Source organism: Narcine bancroftii, chromosome 3, assembly GCF_036971445.1.
Source record: "Narcine bancroftii isolate sNarBan1 chromosome 3, sNarBan1.hap1, whole genome shotgun sequence".
Taxonomy (NCBI): Eukaryota; Metazoa; Chordata; class Chondrichthyes; order Torpediniformes; family Narcinidae; genus Narcine; species Narcine bancroftii.
The window spans coordinates 210,830,007-210,852,016 of record NC_091471.1 but is presented as its reverse complement, the minus strand read 5'-3'; the positions used below and the strand labels follow the sequence as shown (position 1 = coordinate 210,852,016).

Genomic DNA, 22,010 nt, shown 5'->3' with positions numbered 1-22,010 from the left:
TACAGACTAAAAAGGAAGAGAAAATGAACACAGTTTCCACATTGTATTGAAGATCGTAGTGATCTAGTCGTTGGTTATTCTGTGTTAAAATCAGTGTCTCAGGAAAAACCTTTGGTCAACAATTAAATGCAGACAGTGAATCATGAGACTTCCCAGTGACGTGAAAGGAAATTCAATACAACATTGTTTCCAAAAGGTCCTGCGTTGAATGAGCATGACAGCCCAAAGACAATCTTCAGACTCAAACCCTTTTAATCTTTGGCATAATTTGCAGCAAGATCCAAAACAAAAGTCCAAACATTCAATATTAAAACATGAGATGAAGGCAGACTCCTGGCTTTCGGTTCTGAAATCATCCCTTGTTCTGGTCTCCTCTTGACTTTGGAAATTGTAATGGATATCTATGCTGACATCACAACAAAAAAAATTCAAAACTTCACTCACCTCCACAAGGAACTTTCTGAAACTTTTCCCATATCTGAATGGAACAACTTGGTTAGAATCAGGATCACCTGAAAAACACATTAAAAACAAATTTAAATTTAGAATTAGACATACGGGTGTAACAGGTCCTTTTGGCCCACGAGTCCATGCCACCCAATTACACCCAATTGACTCACAACCCCCCCGGTTCATTTTGAATGTTGAGAGAAAACTGCAGAAGCCAGAGGAAACCCACGCAGACACAGGGAGAATGTCCAAATTCTTCACAGAGAGCCCCCATGAAATTTGAACACCAGTCAAATCCTGGCACTGAACCAGCATTTCACTAACCACTATTGCCAACCATGCTGCCCTAACCAAGTGAGAAAACTGAGAGGGTTTGGTGGGGGGAGTGTGTGGGGTAATTTATCGTCCACCAAATTGATCCAAAAGCACAGATGCCTTGGTGATCTGGAATAACAAGAGTAAATTTCCTTCCCCCAAGGGTATGAGGACAAAAAAAAGCAACATTGTGAAACTGTTTCATCGGGTTGTGTACGCAGTCAGATGATAATAAACTTGAAATTAATCCAAGGTATAATCTCATGACCCTTGGCTGGCTTAAATAATATTAGATTTGACATATTAATATAACAAGAGGCAATTTTGTTTCATGGTATGCAAATGGTAAAAGTCGAAGTCAGACAGGCAAAGACGACCAAGGATTGAGGGAATCCAGCTGTGCAGTGGCATTATTAGAAGTCCAATTTGTGCAGCTATTGGGAAAGGAAAGAGCAAGCAAGTTGACTGTGTTACACTAATCACTCAAAACAAGCCATCTGCTGGTGCTAAATATATTGAGTACTGTAGCACAGAACTGAGCCATCAGTCCAACAAACCTGGTCGGCGTGAAGAGCCCATTTTCCTGCTCACTCTTCATACACATTAGTTTTTGCCTTTAATTGCTTCTTAAAATATTTCTTAAAATATAATTCATTGACTCCACTTCCCCACCCCCTCACATTCCAGCCATCAACTACAGGCTGAAAATGTCCTTTCAAAAAAAGAACCCAATTATTAATTTTATTAAACTACTCTCTTTATTCAACATTGTACATTAAATCCAAAGCTGTAACACAACATCCTTTCAACCTTTGCCCATTCCAAAACCTAAGAATATTGGTGTTATAAGATTGGTTCTGCTCCAATCATTAGTCATGGACTGGTACATCTTCAGGACTGGTACATCTCTGGGGTATACACCAGGGGTATATTTTGGTCAAGTGGCGCCCTAGGGCTGCCACAGACATCGCCCCCCCCCCCACCCCATTAAAAATACTGCCACCACACACAGGTTGTGGATACAGGTTGCAACTCTACAAAGTAATGTATTTAATTAAGATTTTATTCTAAGACTTTGAACAGTTTGTTGTTCCATTAAAATAAAATCAATGAGCATTTCTTATATTTATGGGATGCAATGTCTAAACAAATTAATAACAATAACCCTCATCAATTCACAGATTATTTATTCAGTGAGGTATCAAATGGAAAATCTCCGCGGGCGGCCAGGTGGGCTATCAGCAGGGACCGTCAGAGGGCAGTCACCACGATAGTCAGTGGGTGGCCGGCCTGTTGGCAGGGCCATCAGTGGGCAGCCAGGGCAGGCTCAATGCGGGATCAATTGGAAAATGGCTGCCTTCCCTACCCATAATCTGCCGCACTGCTGGAACAGCTCTGTGTTTCCCTGGCTGGTGCTGGCACTTGCAGAGTGGTTCCAGCTATGTGCAGGATTATGGGGAGTGAAGACAGCTATTTTTTCCCTATTGACCCCACATCAATCCGCCACTTGTGTGGAGCAGCCCTGAGGCGGCCTGATGAGATACCGGCTGGGAGCCCCCCTCCGGGGCACTCATGTGAGCCCTGGAAGAGTAGCACTGCACCCCTGGGTTGGAGATTAATTATTGGGCTAGGGTCTTGGATATTGGGCTAGGGTCTTGGATATTGGGCAGGTAAAGCAAGGACAGTGGCACCCCTGTTCTCTATCCCACCTGCCATATCCTAAATACACCTATGGGAGACAGAGTTTGCATCGAGCAGCCGTTCTCAACCTTTTTATGGCACGCTTAGGTCTCGGCTCAAAGTTTATGGGGCCTTTCCCTGTGAAGCAGTCAAGTTTAGTTGGTTTCATCCGGACTTCTACCAACTACATAAAAACATTTTAAAATATTTTATGATTTCAGTCTGTGGCCCCTATTAAATGTGCTGTGGCCCTCGTCGAGAATGGATGGGATAGAAGTTAGCACAACGCTATTACAGCACCCATTACTCGGGTTTAAATCCAGTGCTGTCTATGAGGAGTTTCTATGTTCTTCTGTGACCTATATGGGTTTTCTCCAGATGTTCTGGTTTCCTCCCACCCGAAACATATGGGTTTGGTAGGGTGTAAGTTGGGCTGCACGGGATTCATGGGTCGTAAGGGCCTTCTGTCGCATAAAGCACATTGGAATTTTCATTAAACTCAAGATGAAAAGTTCTTAGGTTCAGCAGTAACATCCAAGGAACAGCAGAGGATTCATTCTTCATCTCACCTCTGAAACTTCACCCCATTCCCCTCCACCACGCAAATCATATGAAATGCAATACTCTCATTTTGCTCGATGGAATCTTCCCTTCACCCGTTGAGTCTATCCATGTCCATCAAGTACATTAAAGACATAAAGAACACAGGAAAATGAGAGTAGGCCACCTGGTCCCATAAGCCTGCTGTTCATTATGATCCCGGTTGATCTATCGTCAGCCTCAGCTCCTCAAAAGGTTGTGATGTATATCGGATGGTGTGTGAATCTTTTGTTCTTTACCTCATTCCCAATAACACTATGCAGACGTGAGTAATGACTCGTGCTGGCAGGCAGTTTGACCACAGAACAACTGGACTGTGTCTGAACCCAATCCTGACACCAGTTCATACAGTGTCTGGAATGGAAGGAGTAAGAAAAGAGAGAGGCGTTCTCCCTGTGAACCAGACCGGTGAGCTAAACTGCAGGAACACTGGTACCACTAAGCTGAGCTGAGCCCCTACTGGGGTCAGCTTCAAAACCTCACCGTTCTTTGCATCCAAGCCTGTTTCATGGATAACCTCAAATCACCACCAGGATTTTCTAAAATTATTTGCACCAACGTAAGATGTATTTTGCAAAGCCACAATGACAATGTCAATGACAGCATCAAGCATCCACTTGTAAACAAATTACAAAAATATTTTCCTATGGCGATGAGCCATTTTTAAGTTTAAAGCATTGATGATTTTTTAGTAATATCACTCAGTAACACTGTTTTATCATTAAACTCCTAATCATTAAACTTTGTAATTCTACCGAAAGAATTAGTGCCTTTATTTCACTCAATGGGTATGGTGGGTAAATTAGTGCGAGGCCATTCACAAAATCATCTGTCCAATGGTTATAAAGCACATATAGCACAGCCCCAGCAGAAAGAAATCTCCAGTCCTAGACAGTCCTTGGCTGGACTGCTACTGCTTTTCCCTCGTGGTTAATTAATGTCAATAGTGTCTGACAGCAAAGAGAAGGTTCATGCATGCCACAGATTCATTTGCACACCAGTTTTGCACCTGGTGCTAGAGAAACACAAAACTTACAGATGCTGGAATTTTGAGTGAATAAATAGAAACTGGAGGGACTGAGGGGGGAGGGGTCAGACAGCATCCATGGAGAGAATAGTCAGCCAATGTCCAAAACCAGAATCAGAAATTACTGCCGTAAAAAGTCACAACATTCATTGCTTTGCGGCAGTATTATGGTAAAAATATTGCAATAAAATTACATTTAAAAATAAATCAATTTATGAAAAAATAAGAGAAAGTGAAGTTGTGTCTATGGTTCATTGACAATTCAGAAGTCTGATGGTGGAGGGGAAGAAACTATCTTTGTACTGTTGGGTGTACATCTTCAACCTCCTGTACCTCCTTGCTGATGGTGGCAGTGAGAAGAGATCATGGCCTGGATAGTGAGGATCCTTGAAGATAGAGGCTCCTTTCTTAAGACACCAGCTCTTGTAGATGTCCTCGATAGGATGGAGACTGTTACCCGTGATGGTGCTGGCCGAGTTCACAACTCTGTAGTTTTTTTTTCTTTTCCTGTACATTGGAATCTCCACACCTTGCTCACCCCTCGACGAGGACTGGTTCGTGTTCTCCTGATTTCCCCTTTCTGAAGTCTACAATCAGCTCCTTGGTTTTACTAATGTTGATGGCAAAGCTAGCTGATCTATCTCCTTCCTGTACACTATCTCATTGTTGTCTGTGATTCTGCCGACAGCCATGGTGTCATCCGCAAATTTGTAAATGCCATTTGAATTGTACCTAGCCACAGAGTCATAGGTGTAGAGCAAGTAGAGCAGTGGGCTAAGCACATATCCATCTGGTGTGTCTGTGTTGATCGCCAGTGAGGAGGAGACGTTGCTTCCAATTCGTTCTGATTGGTGTTCTTATGAGGAAGTCAAGGATCCTGTTGCAGATGGCCATGTTTTGAAACTTGTTGATCATCACTGAGGGAATAATAGTGTTGAAAGCTGAGCTGTCCAAAGTTAAACTATCTTGCTTTTATGTGGATGTATCTCCTCATTGTGATAGATGCAATAATGGAGATGCATCACCAATTCATATGTTTTGGACAGGTCAAAGTCTTGGGAAATACTGGAAGGAACTATTTCAAGCTTTTTCTTTACTTTTTAAAGTAAATTTTAAGCCTAATCCTTTAATTGCTTTGTTTGGTGTGGTGGAGCACGGTACTGCAGGCATGTCCGGTTAGATCCTCACTGGGCAGGCTGGCCCGCCTTCTGTACCTGTACCCCCTCCCCATTAAGATCCTCTAACCAAGAGCCCTAGCCTCCTGTCTCATACCTGCCCTGGACGTGAGCCAGCAGCATGTAGAGGCATGTCTGGGTATTCTGATCAATAAAGCCTTTGACTACCTGCTTTATGTCTGCAAGTGGTCATTGATGGCGCCACATTTGGTATTGTTGGTGAGAGAAAAGTTTAACTTTAATGGCATCTGATTTGCATGTATTGGCTTTTATTTCTCTTATGGCTAGGTGGGCAGTGTTGCTTTGATGGAGGGACATTATCCCGCCCACTCACACTCAAAGGTTACGTGACGTTATGTCATATTTAAATTTAGAGATTTGTTGCTCAATTTCTGATTTGAATTCAAATTTTCAAACATTGCAGGGACCCTTTTTGAATTACTTCCAAAATCTCTGATTTGGTATTAATACAGAGGTGTTGACTAATAAGGTAATTTATTACTGCGACAGGAGATTTTTTTTCTCTTTCCTTTGCAAACAGCTTTGGTTTTGGTAGTGGGGTTAATTTTCCTTTTTGTAATAAAATATTACCTTAATATAAATTGGTGGATTAAGAATGCGGGGTTCTGTGGATGAAATGTTGAGTTTAGTGTATTCTGTACTTTTCTATTTTTTTAAACTTTTAATATGTATTCTTATGTATTCTGCATTTTTTATTTGAATTTCAATAAAAATATTGAAAAAGAAAAGAAAGCTGAACTGTAGTCAATGAAAATGAGCCTGATGTATTATGTGTTGCTGTATTCTAGGGGATCCAGGACTGAGTGGAGAGTAAGTGATATTGCATTTGTTGTGGAACAATTATGATGGAAGGGGAATTGAATTGGGTTCAGATCTTTACTTAGATGCAAGTTAATTCTGCCCATGACCAACCCCTCAAAGCATTTCACCACAGAAGAAGTGAGTACTACTGGACAAGGTAATTTCGGTACCGTCACTGAAAGAGGAGGAGCGAGGAACTCAGGAGAGCTGTGAGTGTCGGGAACCAGCTGGAGGTGACTGCATTTTAAAAGGGAGCGGAGGGTAAGTTAAGGGTTGAATGAAATGGTGATTAGGGGCACTGACAAATAAAAAGAGGGGTAGTTCAAAAGGAGCAGCCAGTGGAGAGTTACCAGTGTGTGAGTGGCTCAGGGTAGGAGTGGGATTTAGACATACCACTTTAAGTAATCCCTTACTAATCACAGAGCACCAGTGCCATAGGGATTACATAAGGTGGTAAGTGAGTGAAAAGAAGAAGTTTGAAAACCACTGATTTAGATTCACTGACTGAAGTTGGAATCAAAGTCACACTTGTTCAGTGTGACCAGCAGCTATAGAAAGCTTTGAAAGAAATTTCAAGCCAGTTAGGAATGATAAACATGTTGACATGCGCACATTGCATGCATCTGTTGTGTGCTTCATCTCTACATTCAAAAAGGTCTGATTTTACCTCACTCTAAGTTATATCTGTATTTAATGTGTCACAAAAGCAACATGGAATAATATAAAGAAAAACAGAGCTACCATCACTCGACTCGGAATCCTCCTCTCAGCCTACACCAGAGCTCTTGATGCACAACTCCGAACCCTCCTCTCAGCCTACATGGGAGCTCCTGATGCCCATTCAACCTTATGATTCTGTGTGTGCAGTAGGTCGAGGGGAGGGGAGTTGACGCTCTGGTGTAGGGTTCAGACTGAGCACCTCAAGTAGCGGAACTTCTCCCTGCTCAGCATGATGATGTAGCCATCAGAGAACTTGTACCCCACCAGATGTTCATTCACCTCCAAGCCATGATCCTCATTGAAACTGACCGAGGTGTAGCAGCATTTCTTCACATCCTTCACAATGTGGAGCCTACTCTCAGTGAATTGGTGGTCCGCCTCGCTGAGCAGCTTCAGGAGGTAGTCATTGAGGTCAGCGCCACCATAGTCAGCCCTGGCCGTCACTGGTCACATGAGGCACAATGCAGCCTTCATGCATGGGCACCAGTAGTGTGGCCATAGGAGTAGAGTGAGAGAACATTCTGGTAGGCCATGTGCATGGTGGGGTTGCTGAAAGTCTCGAAGAGAATCTCAGCCATCTTCACCCTGCCGCTGGCTGGGCTGAGGGGAGGGTGGCCACCATCATGGCATGCTCCTTGGGGAGGATCCTCATGGCCCTGTGGAAGATATGAGCCAAGAGAGCTACTCACTCCACCACAATGCTTTGCTTCAGTGGGCTGACCAGCATTAGCGTGGGCTCTGGCATGGCTAGGTCTTCGCCCACGAAGTGCTCCTGGCGGCTGTTGTCTGATTTGGTGCTTATCTGCACAGGACTGTCCATCACTGAGGGAAGCAGTATCGAGAGCAGGGGAAGCCCAGTGTAGTGTAGCCGGCCTTGCCATAAACCGTGCCCAAGTCGATCATCACTGCCCCGATTTTCTTTATCACCCTGCCTCCCTTCACTTCCATGGACTTGCCACTCTGCAGCATCCTGGGGTTGGATTTTTGGACTTCGGAGGCCAGTGGTGGGGTGCGTTCGTTCCTGGGCATGTATGCTGTTGTTTGGATCTCCATCCTATGTGCTTCTGTATTGTCCGAAGCCCTGGTGAGTCTATTTATGTCACTTGTGGGCCATGACAACTCAGAAAATCGATTCTTACAGCAAATGAAAACTCTTTCCTTGTTTACATTTATTTAACTGCTCTTACCCACTTAAGGTGCATAGCCAGCAAACTTCTGAAAATGCAACTGTTTTCCAGATGTTCCTTGATTAATCTGAGAGTTCCTGCCTCCATCATCTCCACAGGCAGAGCACATCAAATTACAAACAAAAGAACCTCTCACCCAGATCACCTCTTAACATTTGTGCATGTACTTCTAATCTTCTATTAATAACCATTTCTATGTATCTACAATTTTTTTACCTATAACTGCTCCAATCCACACCCCACCACCGATTCTCCCCCCACCCCCCATCCCGGACAGCACTCACCGACAACCCCCCCACTCCCCCACTGGACAGCACATGGTGCCAATCCCCAGCCCAAAACTAGACAACGCTCATCGCGTGGCACCTTTACCATGTGCTCTCGCTCCTCAACTTCAGAACCTGGCTATGCCCCTGCTTGCAGCCACAATCTCTCTGTGTTACCAGCCACTGCTTGTGCCCGGAGGCTGTGTATCGGACCACGGGGGTGGTGTGTAACAAAGGGTGAGGAAAGCCGGCCTGCCCTGCCACCATGCTGATTGCATCAGAACCTGTTGGCCAACCACTTCCGGAGCAGAGAATCAAGCCAGGCCATCAGAATTCTCTTCCTCCACCACCCTTTATTCTATTCAACAACGGGTGGGGGCTGTGGGGCACGGTTGGGGGGGGGGGGTACTTATGAAGCTCAGCCTAGGGCCTGGGTGGTAGTTAACCCGCCACTGCACTGAACAATGTGGCAAGGGCCTGCATTTTCAGAGAGAGATTGTGAGGGCCTAAGGATCAACTGAAGACAAAGTCTGATCTGTATTGGAGGAGTTAACAGGACAAGCAAGTGATTTAAGGGCCCGAAATGATTATCAGCAATTCAACTCTGTTATCCTGGCCAATCAGAAGGTTGGATGCTCACTTTTCCTGCCAGTGGATAAAGAGAATTTAGAAGAGTCATTCGTAAGTCTCCAGAGCTATCATGATATTGGATATAAACTTTCTGCAATGTATTAATTCTGTTTGTGTCTGCATGGTTCAATTTCTAAAATAATAAAATTAATTTAAATCATCTTTTTAAACATTATTTTGTGAAATATTGGCAAAGTGTTTGTTATTCCAGAAATGGTGATAACATTCATGTTGGTCAAGGTACAGCAGCCAATCAAAGAACTGAGAAGACATTAGCATCATTGTAAAATCCCTATATTCACTGGCTGGAAAAGTGAATCATGTCAGGATCCTCTCCTCAGCACTGAGGCTCCAATTAAACTTAGTTGTCCCTGGCACGTAGACCACACCTTTCACATGCCTGACCCCAGACTTCCAGAATGAATGCAATATTGCAAGCAATGTCATGGCAAGAGGATTCCCAGGAGAAGAGGATACATTTCAAAGATGAGCTTCCTTGAAAAAAAATGCAACATCCCTGCTCAAAATAGAAGAACAGAACAAAAAATCAGAATTGCATAGACATATATCAAAATACTAAAGTAGTGCAATGTTACCTCCCAAAGTGGCAACGAACCACCCTTTCAAGCACCTCCAATTATTTGTGCAAGTCCCACCTTGGCCTCCTCAGGCGCTACAAAGCCCATAAACAGAGTGGAAACAAGTGTAACTAAGGAAAGGGTGAGAAACGAAGTGAAGCACGAAAGTCTGCAGACACTGTGATTGTCACAAAAATACACAGAAATGCTGCAGGAACTCAGCTGATCTCACGGCGCCATGGGAAGTAAAGATATATTACCTGAGCCCTTCCTCAAGGTATAAGCAAAAAGCAGCTAGTCGCCTGAATAAAGACTGGGGAGAGAAAGGGGGAAAGACTGGGAGGGGAAGGAGACCAGACCAACAAATTAAATATGTAAATTGGATATGACAAGAGGAAAGGTGAGAATTGATTTTGGCTCTATGAAATGAGCCAGAGGGAGGGGGGGAGAGAGAGAGGGGGGGGTGGGAAGAGACGGGGAAATATGAGGCAGGGGGTGTCTAATGGAAAACAGAGAAGCCTATGTTAATGCCATTTGGTTGGAGGGTCTCAGTCTGGCAGTGCATGAGACCACAGACAGATGTGTCAGCAAAGGAATGGGACAGGGAATTGAAATATTGAAATGGCCAGCACGAGTTTGCCCCAAAATATCTTACCGTAGAACAAACAGGTGGCAAAACAAAGTCTGGAGATCTAATTCTGAATTCTCCCCAGTCTAATGGGACTCTGGCTATTTAGTTGCCACAGTAAAGTTTCTAAAATTTACAGCTGTTCATTTAATTTGAGCCTTCACAGTTAAACTTGAATAAAACTGAGGAAACTTAAGACAGTGAATTATGGGGTTGGTGGAAATAGTACTGAGCAGCTACACTAAACTACTCTCACCTTCACTGTTGCTCTGGGTGAGACAAACACAGCAAACGAAACACACAACGGGAGTCAACTGCAAAATAAACCTATGTGTAAAACGCAAAAACAACACTGGCCAATACTTTTACTGTCTGAACAGCAAAGGAGCTTTCTTTGAACGGTTCAGGTGATTGCTTAATTTCTGATTTGTAAGTTTGAAAGCAAGCTATTGTGCAGGGCTGTGATTGTCAACTAAAATGATCAGTGTCATCTCTTGCATCAGTCACCTCAAGCAAATGAATGTCAATGAAGGGAAGCCTCAGATACATTTACAAAATCATACTGGACAGACCTTGTGCCCATCCCATTCTTCCCCTTTCTCTCCCAGTCTTAATTCAGACACCTGTCTGCTTTTTGCTTATACCTTGAGGGGCTCAGGCCCAAAGTCTCAGTAATAGATCTTTACCTCCTACGGATGCTGAGACCTGCTGAGTTCCTCCAGCATTTCTGAGTATGTTTAGTCCTTTTTGACCCATGCCTACTGCCCAGCCGGAGTAAAATCTGAAATCACTTTCATTTTATCATTGCAATTGAATGATAAACTGATGGTTTTGCAATGAATGTCAATCCAGCAGATTACCACTTGGGAAGTGAAGATAAAATATCCTACAGAATAAAATATATTAAGATGAGGCACAGCACCCTTGAAGAGGTGAAGTCAAAAGATGATTTCCCTGAAATCTTCTTTGCCTGCCCTGATATTCAAATGTTCAATCAATGCAAAAGATGGAACTGAGCCATCTGCAGCATGACACCTTTACTGAAGAAAATGTGGTCGAGATGGCCACAGGACAGAACCTCATTCATTAGCTGTTCTGAAAGCATTTGCTGATGAGTCAGAATGCCTGATAGTTCACCAGCTGCAGACCCTTCATCACTTTACACAGGACTGAAACTTGAAACTTAAATTATATTGTTCTGATCTTGCTCAAGATCGAACTTCAGTATGGAACATTTTTAGACAAACTGACAATCCCTTCAGTCTCCTCACATGATAAAGTTAAATTGGAGCAGCCTATCTCATAGCAGGAGATTGCAGTGGCTATTAACTCTTTACAGTCCGGTAAAAGTCCTGGTTCAGATGGTTTCCAACTGGAGTTTTATAAACCCTTTTCTTATTTATTGACATCTTATTTGGACTCGCTCTTTAAATTGTGGACAATTGCCGCAAACCTTTTGTGAAGCAACTATTTCCCTCATTCTTAAAAAGAATGAGGATCTGTTAGATTGTTCCTCTTATAGACCAATTTGTCTTTTAAACTTTGATGCTAAGATTTTATCTAAGACTCTGGCTTCTAGCTTACAAAATATGATACCTCATATTATTTCTGAGGATCAAATTTATGAAAGGATGTTATTGACAATTCAATGTTCGTCAACTTTAAGGTATTATTTATTCCCCTACAATCTCGTCCTCTGAATGTGTACTTTCTCTAGATCACACATGTCAAACTCTGGCCCGCGGGATATAATTATATTTGGCCCGCAAGATCATTTCAAAAATACATTAGAGGTGGCCCGCCCTGCAGCGAGAGCCGATGCTGTTTTTTGGTAATGTCACCCCCACCATCCTCCCCCTTCATTGCACATCCTTCCCCATTGTAACACGAGAAATTGTAACACGAGAAGTCTGTCGATGTCATCAGCCGGCAAGCCAGTTGGAAGGCTCCCCGCACAACCAGTCACTTCTCCCACCTGTCGAGCAGTGCGGCGGATGGGCGAGCGCCTGTGATTGCCTGTCGGCGCGACGGGCATGGCAGGCTGCGCACGGCCCTCGGGCAGCGCGTGCCCCGCGCGACTGGCACCAGACGGCCTTTCCACAGCGTGAGCGCACTTCTCCCAGCCGCCACGGCCTTCAGCGCTTGCACCCGCGCGGACCCCAGGGACGGCTGGTTCGGCCCTGCACGTGAAGAGAGAGTTGGTGGCTGTCCGCAAAGGCTGATCAGCAGCGCGCTGGGCCTGAGTGGGTGAGTAAGCAGGGGTGGGGAGTAATGGGCAGGGGAAGTTATGGTGGTGCGAGGGGCAGTTAGAGGGAGGGATGAGTAGAAGGAGGGGTGGATAGGGAAGAGGTAAAAGGGAAGGGGCAGGGCGAGTAGGGGAGGGGTGATTAGAGGGTGAGAGACGGGTAGAGGGAGGAACAGGTTGAGGGGAGAGGCAGTAGAGGGGCGTGTATAGGATGGGGTGGGTAGAGACAGAGCGAGTGGAGTGAGGGGTGAGTAGAGGTTGGGTAAAGGACTGGTCAGGTAGAGGGATGGTGGGTTGAGGGTGAATAGAGGCCTAGAGCCTGAGGAGTGAGCAGGAAATGCTGAATCCTAATGCAGGCCAAAATGGACACAGCCTGTGAATGCTGACTACATCTCCACAGGGACCAAATAGGTTTCCCTCAGGTCAAGCAAAGGGTGAACTTGAGCTACCTACTCCTGACCTGTAACATTATCCTCCTAAAGTTATATCCTAAAGTTTAACATTACATATGTTGAAAGAAGAGAAAACATGCAGATGTTGTTGAAAATTTTCAATAAATATTTAGTTCGGCCCTCGACTTAGTCCAAGTTTTTAATTTTGGCCCTCCGTGAATTTGAGTTTGACACCCCTGATCTAGTTGCTGAAAAAGCATTTGATAGGTGTAGAGCTCGTCGAAAGAACCAAAGACTTGTTGATCCAAACCAAGGCTTTTATTAGCAAAAAACAGGTGCTCTTCACAGGTGGCTGACCAGTCTGGAATGATCCAACCTGGCTAGGGACACAACCCTTTAAGGGCCAGACAGTAGGTGTGGCTAAGCTCTCAGGTGATCGCTGTAAGCACAGTCATTACACTCTAGATACTGTAACTATATACATTGGTGATAGGTCTGTACTATCACAATAGGATTGAGTGGCGATATCTTATTTTGGGTGTTGGAGAAATTTAACCCAGGTTCCCAATTTGTTAATTGGATTAAATTAATATATTCACCCCCCTACATCATCAATTTTTTTCTAATTCAATTAAATCTAAACCTCAAACTATTTCAGGGAACCAGACAGGGTTGACCTCTCAGTCCACTCTTATTTAATTTGGCTTTGGAGCCATTCGTATTGGCTTTTTGGAAATCAGCTAATATAACAGTAATCTCTAGAGCTAGAATTATCCATAAAGTATCTCTTTATGCTGACGATCTTCTATTATATACATCCGATCCTGACCATTCAATTCCAAAGATCTTATCACTTCTCAATCAATTTGGTCAATTCTCAAGCTACAAGTTGAATTTGCAGAAGAGTGTTATTCCCTTTGGATTCTTCCCACTTTTATGACTCCTCCATCACTTTTAAAATTGTTTAAAATCAATTTAATTATCTAGGTATTACTGTTACTAGAAAGATCACCAACTTGATGAGGAAAATTGTCTTACTTTATTGAAGTCCTTATCTCAATGGTCTCCTCTTTTGATGATGTTAATAGGGAGGGTTATTATTAAGATGGATATCCTGTCTAAGTTCTTGTATGTTTTGTATGTATTTGCTTCTAAATCTATTTTTGATTCACTTATTTCCTCTTTTATATAGAAAAAAATCCTTCAAAATATTAAGAGAAATGGGGGCTGGGCATTACCTAATCTGAGACATTATTACTGGGCAGCGAACATTAGATATTTCATTATTTGGATACATCATAATGAGTATTCAGTGCCTCAGGATGGATTGACAGATTAAATCCATTAAAAGACATTCTCTTATCTCAATACTTGAAGCACATTTGGCTTTATCACTCTCCAAACTAACTGATAATTTGGTAATTAGACATACTTTGCATATTTGGTTCAAATTTAGAAAGCACTTTGGTTATCACAGATTTTTATTAATTCATTCTATTTTACATAATTCTTTTTTTGTTTTTTTTACCCTTTGTCCATGACATTGGATATACTCAATGGTCTAGGATGGACTTGTATGTAACCAAAACTTTGCCCCTTTTGAGCATTTATCTGCCAAATTTAAATGGCCTAATCATCATTTTTTTTTGGCTATTTACATATTGGGAGCTTCTTAAATTCATTAGCGTTGAGGCTTTCCTAAGACTTAGATTTTAATCTTATGTGGGAAGTATATAATTTTAAACCTAATCAGAAAGGACTGCTTTCAGTCCTACTTTTAAGATCAAGTGATAGTTCCTTAACTAAGGTTAAGAAAGTATGGGAACATGACTTTCAACAACTGTTTGCTGAAGATACATGGGATTCTATTTTGATTCATCCATCCTCTCTCTGTGCTGGACATTCTTTATTACAGTTTAAAGTTGTCCATAGAGCCCATTATTCCAATGTTCAATTAGCTAAATTTGACCCCAATATATCCTCTAAATGTACAACTCAGGAAGGTACTTTTTATCATGTGTTCTGGCAATGTCCCTCCCTCTGTAACTACTGGAAACTACACTGTCCTTGATTCTTGAATTAAATCTCTCTCTGAGCCCTTTTTACTCTTGATTTTGGAGTGAGTGGACCAATGGGCTTAATTTTGACTCCATCTCAATCCCATGTGGTCGCCTTTGCTTCCCTGGTTGCTAGGAGGTTCATTCTGCTGTGGTGGAAAGATGTTCTCCCTCCCACACATACTCAATGGTTATTGGATTTGATGGCATCCCTCTCTCTAGAGAAAATTAGGTGCTCAACTACTAACATAAGTATTAATTTTTTTTCTCTCGGGTTCTTTTTTCAATTATTTTCAAAATCTGTAGATCAATTATTTTTAGTCTTTATTAATTTTTTTTCTTCTTTTCCTTTTTTATAAACATATTAGTCTCAAGATCAATAGTTGATACCTGACTTTGCCAATAGTCACTTATATAAAAGGTTGGGCTCAGAAATTAAATTAGTTTTTTTTTTCTTTTTAAATCAATAACATGGATCATAAATATCCTGTTTACTGTTGTTTACCATCTCAAACCGTGCATCTTGGCGCCTCACAGTTTGGCGGGCAGCAACCTCCTTTGAAGAAGACTGCAGAGCCCACCTCACTGACAAAAGGCAAAGGAGGAAAAACCCAACACCCAACCCCAACCAACCAATTTTCCCCTGGAGCCGCTGCAACTGTGTCTGCCTGTCCCGCATCGGACTTGTCAGCCACAAACGAGCCTGCAGCTGACGTGGACTTTTACCCCCTCCATAAATCTTCGTCCGCGAAGCCAAGCCAAAGACCATCTGTAATTCTATTTTACTTAAACATTATTTCATATGTATCTATGTACCTGATATTAGTTTTCTCAAAATAAATCTGAAATCACTTTCATTTTATCAATTGCAATTGAATGATAATCTGCTGGTTTTGCAATGAATGTCAATCCAGCAGATTACCACTTGGGAAGTGAAGATAAAATATCCTACAGAATAAAATCTATTAAAATGAGGCACAGCACTTTTGAAGGGGTGAAGCCAAAAAGGTTTCCCTGAAATCTTCTTTGCCTGCCCTGATATCACATGTTCAATCAATGCAGAAGACAGAACTGAGCCATCTGCAGCATGACACCTTTACTGAAGGAAATGTGGTCTAGATGGCCACAGGACAGAACCTCATCCATTAGCTGTTTTATCACTTTACACAGAACTGAAACTTGAAACTTTCCTTCAGTAACAGTCTTCAGAGGTTAAAATATGCTGCAGCTTGTATAGCTTTCAAGAGCTTTCAGTCCTTGGCTTTTAAAAAAAATCTTTTCATAAACTTGAAACTCGGGATGCATTGCTCATCAAATTCTGGTAAAGATGCAACAAGAGGCAAACTAACATCATTTCTGAATGGGGAAAAGGTGTTTCTGGACAGGAAACTTAATTTGCTCCGCTTCCATGTTTGCGTGCCAGGACTTTCAGGGATCTGCTAGTAATTCTAGCTAACCCTTCTGCATTCTCTTCCACCCACACTCTTAACTGTCAGAAAGCTAACAGCTCACATGTGAATGTCAAAGTTCAGAACCAATCGTCTGCCCTTCACCAGGATTTACAAACTGCAATCCAATTTTATATTCCATATGGGCATCAAACTAGGGTGCTGCAAAATCCCAGTGTGTAGGCTGGAAAGTCTGCACATCAAACCTGGCTCCAACCTGATACAGGAACAGCATGCTAGTTCATTACAGTGAGAATGAATTGCAAAGCAATAAGGAATTTCAGTTCTCTTTTTAATTAATTTAATTTATGTTACTCATTGTTTATGCATTGTTGTTTTAAGAATAGTTTATCATTTTTTTTAAAAATAGTAATTGTTGCATCGATAACTTAAGAATTTTTAAAATAGTTTGCTGTTTCCCGAAGGCATGTTTAATAATCTTGGCTTGGCTGGATATTAATAATATTTTCAAATGTTTCCTGACCAGGGTACAGCTTTGGCATCAGAAAATAGTTGGATCAATTTATAGATTGGACTCTAAGACCCAAAGTAGGATTGACTTGTAATGCTGACTACTTATTTCCCTCCACAGATGCTGCCTGAAATGCCAAGTTGTAGTTTGTTTTTTGCTTTAGATTCCAGAATCTGCAGTCTCTTTAAAGTCGACTTAGAATAGTCACACAGGATTTTATATTGCCTTTTTTTAAAAAAAGTCAACAGCCTTAGTATAACAAAACACCTAGAAGCATAGAACATTACAGCACAAAAAATATTCCCCTTCAGCCCTTCAGCAGAGAGACAGCTTGAAGACTACCTGGATGCATCCCCGATCCAAACACTGGCACCTCATGGACTACGTTCTGGTGCGAGGAAGAGACAAACGAGATGTGCTCCACTCGGCTGCACCATTTCATCTGATGCAAGGATCGACAAAGAGATAGACAACAGACTCGCCAAGGCAAATAGAGCCTTTGGAAGACTACACAAAAGAGTCTGGAAAAACAACCACCTGAAGAAACACACAAAGATCAGCGTGTACAGAGCCGTTGTCATACCCACAGTCCTGTTTGGCTCCGAATCATGGGTCCTCTACTGGCATCACCTACGGCTCCTAGAACGCTTCCATCAGCGCTGTCTCCGCTCCATCCTCAACATTCATTGGAATGACTTCATCACCAACATCGAAGTACTCGAGCTGGCAGAGTCCGCAAGCATCGAATCCATGCTGCTGAAGACCCAACTGCGCTGGGTGGGTCACGTCTCCAGAATGGAGGACCATCGCCTTCCCAAGATCATGTTATATGGCGAGCTCTCCACTGGCCACCGAGACAGAGGTGCACCAAAAAAGAGGTACAAGGACTGCTTAAAGAAATCTCTTGGTGCCTGCCACATTGACCACCGCCAGTGGGCTGATATCGCCTCCAACCGTGCATCTTGGTGCCTCACAGTTCGGCGGGCAGCAACCTCCTTTGAAGAAGACCGCAGAGCCCACCTCACTGACAAAAGACAAAGGAGGAAAAACCCAACACCCAACCCCAACCAACCAATTTTCCCTTGCAACCGCTGCAACCGTGTCTGCCTGTCCCACATCAGACTTGTCGGTCACCAACGAGCCTGCAGCAGACATGGACTTACCCCTCCATAAATCTTCATCCGCGTAGCCAAGCCAAAGAAGAAGAAAGAAAAGAAAATCCTCATTATTCAAATTTTATGCAACCAGCGTTCTAAAGCTACCAGCAAAAAAAATTACGGTTAATAAATAGGTTAAAAAAAAATAATAGTTTAAAATTGGTGCCCCTAGAGGACAGTTTGCCAATTATGCAACACACAATTTCAAGCAACCGGAAAAGTTTCGGGGGTGAGGGGGGGGGTAAAGTGGGTCTATTATGATGTTGGCTGCCTGCTTCAGGCAGTGTCTGTCATAGAGGTCTTCAATGGAGATCAGTATGGACTTGGCTAGGTTTTCCAATTTCTGCTTCCGTCTGCTTTCCTGGATGCTCAGATTGCCATACCAGGCTGTGATGCAACCATTCATTGTACTTACCCCAATGCACTTGCCAATTCTCCTCACACTTCTTCATGGGTGAATTCACTGAGCTAAGTACAGAGAGCCAGTGAAAGGCAGCAACAATACACTTAATAGACAGAGAAATCATAGCACACATTTGGAGGAGGGCAGTGGTATTTTGGTCAGGGCGGACTCTGCATGCGGAAGATTTTTAGGTGCCACCAAGGAAACCAATGGAGGAAAAGAAAGCAGGAAATATCAGGGTACATTCATTATAAGATAAACAGTTATCATTTCAGGTCAGAGACCCTACATCAGAACTGGCAGGAGAGCAAAGAGGCTTGAAATGCTGCAGAAAGGGTGGGGGTGGGGGAAGACATCAACGATAGCTTAAAACCAGGGTGTCCATAGGAATAGCAAGATGCAAACAATGTCATATATAGGCAAAAGAATCGGGTCACTTGAATCTAAAAGGCTGAACGTGTCCAGATGCAGGGTGGGGGCAAGGTGAGATGAAGTTCAGGACATAGAATGCAGAAACCTTGGACAGGCCTGCAGAGTTGGAGGAGAAGATGGTTTGCTGGGGCAAGGAGATGGTGGCAGGGAAAATTAAGTCAGGTACTGCTGCAGGGTTGTCAGTGCACATTTTAATGTTATTTGAAATATGTGATTTTAAAGCTCAGTTCAGGGTTAAACAGTCTGCCTGGAAACAAAACGAATTGTGGAGATGTCTGTGATGTTTCCAGTGGAAGCCATATAAAATGACGTGTTGTCAAGAATAAACCAGAACTCCATGAATTAAAAATGTTAAATTATAGGAAGGATATGAAGACATAAGAGATGGTGCAAAAAAAATTACAAGACTGAAGAGGGACTATCTTTGCAAGAATAAATTGGAGAGGCTGTGATTATTTTCATGAAAGGTTGAAGGATATTTGATTGAAGTGAATAAAATGGTGAGGAGATGTGGACAGAGTGGTAGCAAGTCAAGATGAGAGATGACAGTTATAGAACAAAGGAGTAGGGAATTAAGAGTGTTATGAGAAAAAAAAACAGACCTTTAATGCAGTATGTGGCATGCCTCTGTATGGCATATGTGGTGGAGGAAAGTTCAAATTGATCTTAGAGTACACACATGACATCACAAGCAACCCTGAGATTCTTTTTCCTGCGGGCCAGGCAAAGCTTTACTTATCAGTAACGGTAAACTGCGGTCAAGGGAAAAAGATAAGTACACAAAACAGAGAAATGTAAACAAATTGACAGTGTAGGGTGACGTGGTTGGCGTAGCGGTTAGTGCATGGCCTTTACAGCGCCAGTGATCAGGACCGGACTGGGGATCGAATCCCGTGCTTTCTGGAAGGAGTTTGTAATTTCTCCCCATGTCTGCGTGAGTTTTATCCAGTTTCCTCCCACCCTTCAAAAACGTACCAGGGTGCAGGTTAAAGGGGTGCAAAATGGGCAGCATGGACATGTGGGGCCAAATTGGCCTGTTGGTCTAATTTATTTTAAATAATGATTTAATAATTTAAATTTTTAATTAATTTAAAAAGTATTAAATTTAATTCTGAGAAAATAAACAATCAGTAATAAATTATGTGCAAAGAAAGAGTCCTTGAATGAGTCTTTTATTGAGTGTTTGTGAGTCTAATGGTCGAGAGATAGCAGCTATTCATGAACCTAGGGTATGTCATGTGGCACCTATACTTCTTTTCTGATGGCATAAGCGAGAACAGAGCATGTCCTGGGTGGTGTGGATCCTTGATCATTGTTGCTGCTCTCTGATGGCAGTTCCAAGTAGATTTTCTTAAAGGTGGGGAGAGTTTTGTCTGTGTCCATCACCTTTTGCAAGGCTTTCATCTCAGAGGTATTAGTGCCCTTCCCATACAAAGCTATGATACAGCCAGTCAGCACACTTTCTGCTACACATTTGTAGAAGTTTCCCAAGGTTTCTGACGTCACACTGAGCACTGGAACACTTCAGGGCTGTGTGCTCAGTCCACTCATATTCACGCTACTGACGCACAACTGCATCATCAGATCCATCTCAAAGAGTGTCATCAAGTTTGCAGATGACACAACAGTAGTTGGCCTCATCAGTAACAACGATGAGTTGCACTACAAAGAGGCAGAAAATCTTCTGAAATGGTGCAGAGTAACAATCTGAGTCTCAACCTGCACAAGGTGAAGGAAATGATCATGGACCAGGATCGGCCACCCTTCACTACACATCGACAACTCTGTGGTAGAGAGAGTGGAGAGCACCAAGTTCCTTGGAGTTCACTTAACTAGTGACCTATCGTGGACACTGAACATCTCTTCACTTGTCAGGAAAGTGCAACAGCGAACGCTCTTCTCAAGATGACTGAAGTGGACAAGACTATCAGCCACTATTATGTCAACCTTCTGTAGGAGGTCTATTGAGAGCATCCCGGCTGGCTACATAACAGTGTGGTACAGTTTCTGCAGAGAAATGGATCAGAGGTCAATCCACAGGACTGTAAGAAAGGCAGAGAGGATCACTGGAGTCTCCCTTTCCCTGCCCACCACCTCCCCCCACCACCCACCATCGACATGATCCAGCAGGGTTGTTGTCTGAGAGGGCACGCGAAATCATTGAGAAGCCTTTCCACCCTGCACACATCTTTCAGCTGCTCCCGTAGGGGAAGAGATACAGGAGAATCAGAACCAGCACCACCAGGCTGAGGAACAGCTTCTTCCCACAGGCAGTGAGAAGGCTGAACAGCTAAAGGAACTGTTCACATTAACCATCCGAGACTCTCAAATGTACAAAGCAATATTTATAGAGATAAAATACTTGTCCTATATACATATTGTTTGTCTGTATGTGAGTTTTGTCTGGTTGAGTGCCTGCGTGTTTTGCATCGAGAACTAGAGAATGTTGTTTCGTCGGGTTGTACAATCAGATGACGATAAACTTGATATATCATACCAAACCTCCGCCAACTCCAGAAGGAGAAGTAAAGGTGCTGACATGTTTCTTCATGATGCCATTAATATGTTGGGTCCAGGAAAGGTCCTCAGAGATAGTGACTCCCAGGAATTTTAATTTCCTCACCCTCTCTACCCCTGATTCCCCCAATGATCACTTGATCATACGCCTCTGGTTTTCCCCTCCTAAAGTGAACAATCAGCCTCCTGGTTTTGGTGACACTGAGGTTGCTGTTACTGCACCATTCAGCAAAGTTTTCACTCTCCCACCTATATGCTGACTCATTGCCCCTCTCCCCCCCCCCACTCTTTTTACACAACCCACTACCGTGGTATCGCCAACAAATTTGTGGATGGGGTTATTGTCGTACCGAGCCACACAGTCACGTGGTGCTCCGGTACTGAAGGAGATTGTGGAGGTGAATCTGCACTGATTGGGGACGAGAGATGAGGAAACCCTGGGTGGCACAGTTAGTGTCGTGTTACATAAGCACGGTAATCCCCCCACATCTCCATCGGGCACACAAAACTCAAAACGGTCAACCAGTTTACCTATCTCGGCTGCACCATTTCATCAGATGCAAGGATCGACAATGAGATAGACAACAGACTCGCCAAGGCAAATAGCGCCTTTGGAAGACTACACAAAAGAGTCTGGAAAAACAACCAACTGAAAAACCTCACAAAGATAAGCGTATACAGAGCCGCTGTCATACCCACACTCCTTTTCGGCTCCGAATCATGGGTCCTCTACCGGCACCACCTACGGCTCCTAGAACGCTTCCACCAGCGTTGTCTCCGCTCCATCCTCAACATCCATTGGAGCGCTT

At 43.1% G+C, this 22,010-nt stretch overlaps 1 protein-coding gene and 1 pseudogene across 6 annotated transcripts in view; both read right to left on the bottom strand.

Moving 5' to 3' along the window:
- sorcs2 (sortilin-related VPS10 domain containing receptor 2) overlaps nucleotides 1-22,010 on the bottom strand; it is an 848,688-nt gene that overhangs the window by 729,389 nt on the left and 97,289 nt on the right. For all 6 annotated transcript variants that reach the window (XR_011354139.1, XR_011354138.1, XM_069926521.1 and 3 more), the window contains exon 2: nucleotides 445-512. Coding sequence is in view for 4 of the 6 variants with exons in the window: in XM_069926521.1 (XP_069782622.1) it covers nucleotides 445-512 (68 nt within the window). In the remaining 2 variants the exon portion in view is untranslated. The remainder of the gene's footprint in view (nucleotides 1-444; nucleotides 513-22,010) is intronic.
- On the bottom strand, nucleotides 6,976-10,834 carry LOC138759621 (actin-like protein 7B; annotated as a pseudogene).